At 23.3% G+C, this 11,906-nt stretch overlaps 1 protein-coding gene across 1 annotated transcript; it reads left to right on the plus strand.

Annotated features, from left to right (window-relative positions):
• The first annotated feature begins 241 nt into the window (after positions 1-241).
• Positions 242-10,458, plus strand: LOC122510593. Its single transcript, XM_043625363.1, has 9 exons — positions 242-368; positions 1,626-1,905; positions 3,388-3,447; positions 3,642-3,923; positions 6,000-6,327; positions 6,621-6,818; positions 8,388-8,480; positions 8,676-8,927; positions 10,338-10,458. The coding sequence occupies exons 2-9, from the start codon at positions 1,666-1,668 to the stop codon at positions 10,448-10,450; spliced, it is 1,566 nt and encodes a 521-aa protein (XP_043481298.1). The 5' UTR covers positions 242-368; positions 1,626-1,665; the 3' UTR covers positions 10,451-10,458.
• The last annotated feature ends 1,448 nt before the right edge of the window (positions 10,459-11,906 follow it).

Below are 11,906 nucleotides of genomic sequence, written 5' to 3' on the forward strand. Positions count from 1 at the left end.
CTAATAAACTTCTAACCTTTTTAAATTTACAGATCGTGTCTAATGTTTAATTTCTTTCTTTTCTAGATCAAAATGATTCGTTTACCTGGTAAATTCAAAAACACCTTCAAATTTGTCTACCAGGACTATTTATATTATTCAGTAAAGGAGTCTGAAAATAAATATAGATGTGCGAATTTTAGATTACCCTGTTCAGGGTCAGTCGTTGAAAAAAATAATGAAATTGAGGTAACCTGCAAACATTCTTCAAAATGTGAACCGTATTCTAATTACGTAAACGACTCAAAATGCTGGGAAGAAGCCATACTTCTTGCCGGAACAGAAAAAAGTAGAAAGTTCAAAGATATTGTAAAATCCTGCAATGTTAAGTAAGTAAAATTAAAAATGACATATATTTCCTTTTCAATATGAGTTTTATATATATGTTTATCTATTCTATCTATTTATATAAATCATTCAACTTAATCTAACCTATAAATTTGACTTTTATTTAATCAGGGTTGCCACATGTCAGGAAAATTAGGGAAAAGTAAGGAATTTTTATTAAAAGTATTTGAAAAAAAATTTTAACGCAATTATCGCTTAATAAATAACAAAATTCTTCACAGAAATTCAATTACTTTTAGGAATTTTAATAAAATTCTTTGCGAAATTTTAATTATTTTCAAAAATTTATCACAATAAAAAAAATTTTAATATTTACTATTTTCATAAAATTTATAAAATAATTTAACTATTAAAAAATTTTTTTGATACAATTCAACAAAAACATTCCATTATTTTTATAAAAAATGTTATTTAGTAATTTAATTATTTTCATTACAGATTTTCAAGTATTTTTAATATTATTTAAAATAAATTCCTTTTTAAAAAGTAATAACATACTTTGCAGAAAATAAATTATTTTCAAAAGCTTTTAAAAATTCTCGTCAAGAATTAAATTGCCTTTATAAATAAACAGTGAAATTGGTATAAAATTCTTTAATATAAGAAATTTCAGTAAAATTTTAATTAAATTCCTTAAAAGAAATTAATTATTTTCAAAAGTTGTTAATAAAATTGTTCGTAAAAATTAAATTTTAAGAAACATTCAATTATTTAAAAAATTATTTATTTTTATATTTAAAAAATTATTTATTTTTATATTTAAAAATGAATTTCGGTTAAAATTTGATATAATAATTTAATATTAAAAGCATTATTGCGTGAATTTTAGGAAATAATTGAATTTAAATGATGAAAATAATTTCGAAAAAGTAAAAATAAATCCTAAATTCTATAAAAAATTAACAATGATTAAATATTTATTTAAAAAAATAATTTATTCTTGTTTTCGAATAATTTTACAATTAATGAAATTCGTAAATAAATGTAATAAATCATGTTTCTTAGTATATGATCATTTTTAGAGTAAACCAGAATATTCTTTAGGGTTAGAAAAAAAGCCAAAATTCTGCCTAGAAATCAGGGATGAGTCAGAGAAAAACAGAGTTAAATTTTTGTTGCAACCCTGTTACTTATTTTTTATTTATGTTTAAGATTTAATACGTAATTTTTTTTTATATAATTCCACCTAAGAACCCTTTCCTATTCGCTTAATAGTACCTTCAATATTTTTTAAATAGGTATAAAGCGGACGTGTCTTATGATGCACTATACAGTCATATGTATAAAGCCAGATGCGGTCAATTGCCTGAACCAAAGGACTTAGCTAGTCTCGGGGAGGAATTAAATAAACTAATTAAATATGCAGACGACAGAAGCAATCAAGATGACGCAGAAAAAAATATAATACAAACATATTTGAGTCGCATGAAAGCCAGCAATGAGAAAATCGCCTTCCTATTTGGCTCGAAAACTTCACTGTTAAATGCGAAAACACTCTACATTGATATTGGATTGACGGTAATGTTCAAAAAGTTTTACGATAAAGTTTTTTTTTAATTCTAACTTATATTAATTCCATAAGTTTTAAATGCCTTACACTGCAAAAAATATTTAAATAAATAAACAAAAAAAATTTGTTTGAACAGGCCACGAAAATATCAAGAAAAGGAAAATAGATTTTGAAAATTATGAAAAACTCTGTCACTTTATCAAAAGTACTGCAAAATATCAAATTTTTAAAAATTAAATAATTCTATTTCCTAATGTTCTTTAAAAATATTAAAAACCTTAAATTGTCATTAAATTATCATTTCTCACATTAAAAACTTTCAAATTATCAAAAATTGTAATAGAAAATATAAAATTACTTTATTATTTCTGCCAAAAATTTAATTTTCAATGTATTTTAAATGAATTTTTTTGATAACTAAATTTACAAAGAACTTCTTGAAATGATTAGAAATAATTTACCTAACAAAAAATATAATTTAAAAATTGTAAAAAAAATTTCATTTTCAAAAATTTTTATAAATATAGAATTTTAAAGTTAAAACTTTTTTAAATCAAAATTTAAGTAGATCAAATCAAAATTTTTGAAAATATTTGATGTGGAAAAATAATTATAATATTTTTTAATATTTGAGGCATTCCATTTCAAATCGTTCCACCGACAAAACACAATCGTAAGGAGAGCGATTTTCTAATAAATATAATTATTTAAAAATTTAATTATTTGTAACATATTATACACTAAATTGAAAGAGAATTTCATGAACTTTCTAATGCTATTTTTATTTTTTTAAATTTTTCTCAATTTCGTAGAAAAATTCCTGTTTGAAAGTTTAAACTCTTAATATCTCAAAACACCCCCCCGTCGATTTAAACTTTCAAACAGGAATTTCTCTACGAAATTGAGAAAAATTTAAAAAAATAAAAATAGCATTAGAAAGTTCATGAAATTCTCTTTCGATTCATTGTATAATATGTTACAAATAATTAAATTTTTAAATAATTATATTTATTAGAAAATCGCTCTCCTTGCGATTGTTTTTTGTCGGTGGAACGATTTGAAATGGAATGCCTCATTTGTTTTAAAAAGTAAGTAAACTTTTTAACAATTTTAAATTAAAACTAAAAAAATAGGATTTTTGAAATTTAAGGTTTTAAGGTTGTTAAATTTGTTGAAAACATTTAATTAAAAACATAAAAAAAATAATTTTTTTTGTAAACAATTGAATAGATGAAATAATTTTAAATTCCCACTCTTCACTAACGTCCCATTTAAAATTATAGTCCTTAGATAAATAAAATATAATTTTCCCAGTGTAATGTAACGTTAATTTAGTAATTACAGGCATTAAAAAAGATATTCAAATAATTTTGTAACTTTATTTTTAAATAACCTGTAGCTTTTTTTTTATTGTTTTTAATTTTCTGTATATTTTTATCTTGGTTTCTCTTTAATTAACTTTTAAATGTAACAAATTTTTTAATTTGTAGTTAAAGGTGAAGGAATCTAATGTCAACGTAATTTCATTTATGGTGGAAAAGGAGAAAAGAGTAAGTAATTTGAAAATGTAAATAAATTTAAAACTTTAGAATATTAGTAGTATAGAAAATATATTATATTGTATATAATTTAATGTAGAATTATATTATTATTATCATATCTCACACTCTGTTATACTGATAGTTATACGGAATAAAATATAAAGCAAATGTATATGTAAATATTACATCGATTACTATTTCAGGCCGCTGTTGTAATGTGCGTCTTATGCGAGGATGTAAATGCAGAGCTTTGTAGGAAAATTTTGGAAAAAATTGGAAATTTAAAGAAAAATACTAACATGAATTCCGACGTTCGAATGTTGAAAACATTGGATGCAATCGCTAATGAACAAGATGAGTCTGAGGGCATCTTAGAGGAATCGTTCAAAACCATTATTGGACCATACAATTTAATACTCATAGAAGCAGTGAAAAAAGTATGGCCAAATACAAAGTATTATTTGTCCCTGCACGATTTTCATCAGGTAATTTTTTACTGTGTTAACTATTTGTTGAATAAATTGAAGGTTAAGCTATTTAATTGCAAAGATAACTTAGCACTAAGCGCAGAAAATTTAGCAATTTGAGTGCAAGAAAACAGGGTGTCTATTATTTTCGTTTAAAAAAATTCCCGGTTTTTTGTCGGCTTTGTCATAATTTTTTCCGTTTTTTTATACAAAATTTTTTTTCCGGTTTTTTTCTCATCAACTTTAAATTTATTTGATTTCGAACATAAAAATCTACAAATGGCTTCAAAAATTTTTATTACAGCTTTTATGAATAATTAAATTCTTTTGATGAATTTCTTTAAATTTTTTGAGAATGTTTTTTTAATAATTTTAAATAAAAATTTGAAAAATAATTAAATTAAACAAAAATTTTTAAAAAATTTTTTAAAAATAATCTTGTCTCTTTATAATTATAATTAAAAATTTAATTTTTCAATTTCATTAACATTATATTTATAATTGAATTTCTGCAAAGAATTTTACTATTTATAAAAGTAATTGAATCCTTCCAAAAATGTTATTATTTATAAAAATAATTTAATTCTTACGAAGAATTTCATTAAAATTTTTGACAATAATAAGCAGTAATAATTAATTATTTACTTAATAAGTAATAAAAATTCAATTTGCTCAAGAAATAAATAAATATCATTTCTTTAAACATTCAGAAACTTTAAATTATAAAAATTTAAGAGAAGTTTAATAATTATAATTATTAAATAATAATATAATAATTTAAAAATATAATATTCAGAAACAAAAAATTAATTTAAAACTTTAAGAGGGACTTTATATTTTAAAAGTAAAATTATAATTACGGTCACTAACTTCCCTTGATTATTTTCGAAAAATTTAAATAAATTTCTTTAAAGAAATTCAATTATTTTTAGTAAGATATAAGGAAATTTCAATTAATTCAAAAAGATTTCAATTATTTGTTCATAAAAATTCAATTATCTTAAAACAATAGAATTTAAAAACTTCAAAAATCTTATTATTCAGAATTTTAAAAAAAAACTTTACAAAAATTCAATTTTAATAAACAATTTTATAAGTGTGTATCTTTTTTTAAATTAACTAATAGAACTTTTAATTATCAATCTTCGAACTAAGATACATGAATACATTAGAAATGTGTGACTATAAAATTCAATTATTTATCAATTATATAGAATAATATAAATATAATTCGATAATTTTTTAAAAATTGATTGACATATACTTTTTTTCTCGGTCAAATTAAATTCCGGGCTATTTCTGGATTAGTAGACACCGTGAGAAAAGTTTATTTTCTTCAAAAACATTTCTTACTAGTAAAATATTCTTCAATGTCCGAGATCCTTTATAAAATAAGGAAAATAAAACGAAAACTTTCGTACAATGAATAAAATTATTTATTTACTCCAACTCTAACAAGTCAAAAATTAGAAAGTAAAATATACGAAGACTTAAATTTTATGCCCTGACGATGGAATAAAGTCATAAATAAATAATCCGTTTTTGTATAAAGACAATTAATAAATAATAAATAACACATAAATAATAACCAATAAATAAATAAAAGTGCACAATACAATAATATCAAAAACATTGTTCCGCCTATTTGAAGAAGAAGAAGCGACACAAACTAATTCTTAAAAATTTCTAAATTCCCTTTTTATAAAATGAACGAATTCAGAAAAATTATTCTCCTTCAGTCGCTTAGCGTCTTTCAGTAAAAATTATATCTCATAATTAAAATCGTTCTCTTTTAAAAAGAGTAGAACTAAGGATTTTGCCAGCAAAATTGAAAGCAAAACTTGTTAATTTTTGACCCCCTAAAGAGGAAATCATTCAGATTTCGAAACGTTGGAGTAAATAAATTTTGTATTTAATGTCTAAATGTTTTCCTTTATTTGCTAACAATTTTTAATGTTGAATATTAAAGTTGATACTTTATACTAAAATTTTATTCTTTGCATTAAGGCGAATTGACTGGTCTATAAGTTTCAAATTATATTAGAAACTTGGAAAATTAATTACAATTAATATCAAATTTTCTCTATTTTACAGATTTTAAAAACGAAATGGTGCAGCTTGGAAAATGACAAATCGATTCCAAGTAATTTGTTGGCGAAATCCTTAGCTCTGCCTTTTTTAGATGCCCAAGACTTCAATGTTGGGCTAAAAATATTAATGAAAGACGCCAAAAAACTGAAAGAGAAGAGTTTTTCTGAATTCGTATACTTTATAAAAAAGGAATTTCAAAATTTTGAAGAATTAGTTTGTGTTGCTTCCTCTTCTTCAAGTAGGCGAAACAATGTCTTCGAAATCTCTTTACTGAGATTAGAAAAAAAAATTACGACCCAAAAAAGTCTCAAAACTCTTTGGACTTTAGTAGGTAAATTTAAAACTACATAATATAATCTAAAAAAATCATTCCAAACATTAGGTACAGTGAAACCTGTAGGAATGCAACTGAATTTTTTAAATTTTATTACAGTAAACAATCCTTAAAAAATTGTTTTATAATTTAATTTTGTAATAATTTTATAACATTTTGAAATTAAGCGAAATTAATTTTTGTTAGACATTTTTGAATGCAAATAAATTTAAAAAATAGAGTTGCATTCCGGCAGGTTTGACTGTATTTGAAAATCATGTGTCTAATATTATATTTTGTATTACATTTAGAACATCTGACATCATTTCTAATCGCAGAAGAAGAAAAACTGCAGAATTTCTTAAATGGAAAATTTGTTCGAAATTTTTCTGCAGTTAATGATCTCTTCACAACTAACAAAATCCAAATAAATTCAGAGTCATTGAGCCTCAAGGCTAAAATCCGAAAAATTACAAAGGGTTTAGAGGATTATGCTCATTGTCCGAAAAGTAATTTAAAATTTTATTTTTTATGAATCCTTCTGTCTCATCAGCCAGGGCTCGAACTAGGTCCGTAAATTCCGTACATTTGTTTAAAGTCCGTAAAAGTCAAATTTTTTTAAAAACAGTCCGTGCAGGAATTCAATTATTTCCAAATTTCTTCGCAATAATTCAATTATTTTCATAAATAACACAAAATTTTTACGATTCAATTATTTTTGTAAATAATTTTTATTAATTTAGGAATAATTTTTAGAAATTCAATTATTTTCATAATTAATAAAATTTTCACAGGAATTTAAGTTCTTTCAAACCAAATTTTCATAAAATGTTTTGTAAAAATTATTTAAAATGATTTTTATAAAATTCTTCCCTAGACTTTAATTAGTTAAAAAAAAAGTAAATAAATTTCTTCGAAAGAATTCAATTATTTTTGAAATATTTTATTAAAATTCACTGCAAGAATTCAATTATTTTTAAAAAATTTAATAAAATTCTTCGTATTAATTAAATTATTAAAAAAAATGTTTGATAGAAATCTAAGCAAACATTTAATTATTTTCATAAATAATAAAAATTCCACGCAGTAATTCAATTATTTCCAAATTTTTTATAAATTTCTTCACAATAATTCAATTATTTTTAAAAATAATATAAAATTTTCACAGGGATTCAATTAGCTTTATAAATAATAAAACTCATTACAGAATTTCAATTAGTTATTAATTTTTGTATTTAAATAATTTAATTCTTTAAGAATTTTCGAATAAAAATTAATTTAAAAATGAATTACAGTTAAAATTTCAGATAATAATTGAATATTAAAACCATTATAGTGAGAGTTCTAAGAAATTATTGAATTCTAAAAAGGTTTAAACTTAAAATCTTTGGAAGTTTAAATTTTTTATATTTTTAACTAACTTTTCTGTGAAATTAATTTTTTTTAAAAGGTTAATTGAATTTTTTTTAAATTTGTTGAAGTTATTATTTTCTAATATATATTTAATTGAAGAATTTACAAATAATTGAAATTTCGTAATATTGGATTGTAAACAAATGGATTTGAAAATTCTCAAAGAACTTTTTTGAATATTATTAAAAATAATAATTGATTTAAAAAAGAATTTTAGTTAAAAATTGTAGAAAATAATAATTGAATTGAAATAATGAAAATAGTTTTGAAGATGTTCCAGTAACAATATATTGTTATAATATAAAAAATGATTTTATCAGTCGGTCATTTTTAATTATTATAAAACATTAAGAAATCGATGTTTTAGAGTGATTGATATCTTCATGTTTTCTAGTTTTGAAATGAAAAAGTTTAATAATTTTAAGTAAACTATTCTCTTATTTGACTCTGCCTGGTTTTTTGTCAGTAATAAATCTGTAATTTTTTATTTTTAGTCTATGAAGCCCGTGTTTTTATATACTTTGACTGATTTGAGCCCTAGGAAACCTAGACACACTTTCTCTTTTAAAATGCAATAAATTATTTAAAAAATAGCCTTCAGTAATTTGTTGACAAAAGTCCAATTCTAATAATATAGATTACATCAATTTAATATTGTATTACAGATGAACACAGAAAATTTCAAGGTGGTGGCTTATCCATCGCAGAAATCGCTCCATTGATAATCTACGAAGAAGAAGATGTAGGAAGAGGCGAAGGTTAATTTTTACAAACTATTTTTTAATTGAAGAAAATAATATTTTTATTATTATTTATTTATTATTATTTTATTTTTATTATTACATTATTTTTGAAGGAGTAAATTATTTTGGATTTAGAAAACTTTAATAAATAGTTTCTTATCTATATTTTCTAAACAGATAATTAATTATATACATTCTTCTTACCAATAGCACAATTCAATGAGACTGTTCTTCCTTCTGCTGATGACGAGCCTTCTGCTGTTGACGAGCCATCGACATCTACAGGCATTACTGAGAAGACAAGGAGTCGTGGAAGAGGTCGTGGAAAAGGAAGAGGAAAAGTTACAGAAAGCGAGAGAGAAATGGATAAAAAAGGAAGAGGAAGACCAAGAGGAAGAGGAAGAGGGAGAGGAAAAGGAAGAGTCAAGAACATCACAGTTTTTGATGTAGAAAGTAAAAAGGGTAAATTATTACAATAACTAAATAATATAAATATCGTTTACTAATTGAAGCCTTCTTTTATCGAAAATTTACAAACTCGGTTTTTTAACTCTTACATGGTTGCCACACAACCTGGAAAACCTGGAAATAGCATGGAAATTGAAAAACAGTATGGAAAACCTGGAAATAGTATGGAATTTGAACGAATTTCTGGAATTTTTTTGGGTTAATGAAAGATATTAAGAAAAATTCCATTTAACATGTTATTTTTCTTTAAAAATGTTAACATGCAATTTTCCTTTTCCATGTTATCTTCGCTTTAAATTAATTTAATTTTTCTTTTTAATTATTGATTGAACTGTGGAAAATGTTGTTAAGATTGTTCTAAAAAAAGGATTTTATGTCTTTATTAGTATTACGATTGTCAAAATTTTTTGTTACCAGTTTCTTTTTGTTCAAGATTTTGAACAAAGTTTAAAGATGAAAATTATTTAATTTAGACATGACTTCAATGTTCTAATTATGGCTGATTCTTCTGAAAGTGACATTTTTTATATCTCGTTTAATTTTATAAAATCTACTCTCTAATAATATTATTAACCATTTTCATAGTAAAAATTTAGTATTTACTTATCATTAAAAAAATTAAACAATTTTATTTAACTGAATTTATGAAACAGCTAAAATAATGTCATCTCCAAAGTCTTTTTAACATGTCCCCAATAGGACTTCTATAAGAAAACTAAATTCACGATGATTAATAATGTTTTTATACATTAAAAATATTTTTTAAAAATAAGAATGCACATTAAAATAAAGTTAAAGGTCTGATGTTTAATTTTTCTATATATATATTATATATAAAAAGGAGGAAAATTATTGCTTTTATAAATATTCAAATTTTACATATTGGCCCGAGTAAAATTCAAAGAAGAAAAACTTTAATATTTTCAAATTAATTTTGCGCAATTTAAATTCTTACTCTTGAGTATGAAATAAAGCAGTTTGAATAGAAAAAACCATAATAAAAATAAATTGAAAAATCGAATATCAAAAGTATTACTTTCAGAAAAATAAACATAAAAATGCCTGTAATTTTAACTGTTTAAGAAAACATTAATTTATAACTACATAATAATGAATATTGTTAACACTGTTTTGTAAAATACTTGTTTTTCATCACAAATAATTCCTAAATTTTAACCTGGAATTTTTAATATTTTTAACCTGGAAAACCTGGAAAAAGCCTGGAATTTTGAAATCTAGATTTTGTGGCAACCATGTCTTATTTTCTTAATATTTTATTTATTTATTTATTTTATTTTTATTTATTTTATTTTATTTTATTTCTTAATCTTTCGACTCCTTTTATTACATTTTTTCAGCCATAAAAATAGGTTTATCTAATAAGTAATTTTTTATATTACGCAGGATCATCACCATCGAAATCGTCATCATCTTCGTCATCATCTTCGTCATCATCTTCGTCATCATCTTCGTTATCAACTTCGTCATCCGTGTCTTCATGTAGTAGTAAAGAGTAATTTTTAAGCATATCATTTAGTTTATAATTTTTTTCATTCATCGTTTTCTTTAGTAATTTTTTTTCATAAAAATTTATGATTATATTATATTATATTATATTATATCAGATTAAAAATTACGTTTATATTGAAATTTTTAAGTATTTTATTTTCACTTACCTTTCTTCTCTTTGCTGAGATATCTTCAGAATTTCTTTCAGAAGATCCAAAACCTGAACGTTTCTATTATTATCGGATATTAGGTCATTGTTGTTAAAAAAGAAGCTACCTAAATCACAACATTCTCTAAAAAAAGTTCATAATTCGTTTCTGAAAGGTTAGCTTTTTTGCATGCACTGTACGATGGATTCACCTTGTCCAGATACAGTTGCTGCAAAAAATCGTGCGAACTGAGAAACCGCAATTGTTGCTACCATAACTATCCTCTTGTGAGAGGAAAAACTACTTAAAAAATCTTCCAGTAACTACAATTTACCTACTTTTACTACATCAACAATAAACCACGAGAACCAAACAATTATCTGAGTTGTTCCTGAACATTTTCAGTAATATATGCGAAAATGACTTCGAGTGATATTCACTACAGTATTTTATCATCACGCATAATCATCAGGTAATTTACATTCTTTTATAGATCTATTTAAATTTATAATGGAAAAATATTACATTTAAATCTCGCCATAACGATCTTTTCTATAACTAATAACAAGGGCTTTGTCTCTCGGTTTAGTGAGATAAGTTTCCTCCAAACTACCTTCACATTTTATAAACAAAGATGCATTCTGTTTGTTTAAATTTTGTTAAAATCAATTTTATTGATATAATTTGCATTAAAAGTCATTTATTATATGAGATTATATCAATGAGTCGAATGAAGCATCTCAAAAGATAGGGTATTTCATTTTTCCTCTAGCCTTCATTATGTAATTTAATTCTCGTTCTTTTCAGAGAAAAGAGCAGGATACAAGGACTATTACAGAGCATAATTCATCCTTTTTAAGAGTAAGTGAATTATTCTTCAAATGCGATAAGCAGATGAATTACGAGTTTTGATGAACCATTTCTGTCGAGAGGCAAACAACTAAGGATTTTGGTGTACATCTAATACAATAATTCAGGATAATTTAGGATAATTCAGATAAATCAGGTTAATTCAGATAATTCAGGATAATTTTTAGTAATTCATGGTAATTTACGGTAATTCACGGTCATTCACAGTAATTCAGGATAATGCATAGTAATAGAGGGGCAAACAACGAAAGATGTTGGTGTACACCTAATACAATAATTCAGGATAATTTAGAAAATTCAGGTTAATTCAGATAATTCAGGATAATTCTTAGTAATTCATGAAAATTCACGATAATTCAGGTTAATTCAGGATAATTCTTAGTAATTCATAGTAATTCACGATAATTCAGGATAATTTAGATAATTCAGGTTAATTCAGATAATT

Source organism: Leptopilina heterotoma, unplaced genomic scaffold (assembly GCF_015476425.1).
Source record: "Leptopilina heterotoma isolate Lh14 unplaced genomic scaffold, ASM1547642v1 Lhet_707, whole genome shotgun sequence".
Lineage (NCBI taxonomy): Eukaryota > Metazoa > Arthropoda > Insecta > Hymenoptera > Figitidae > Leptopilina > Leptopilina heterotoma.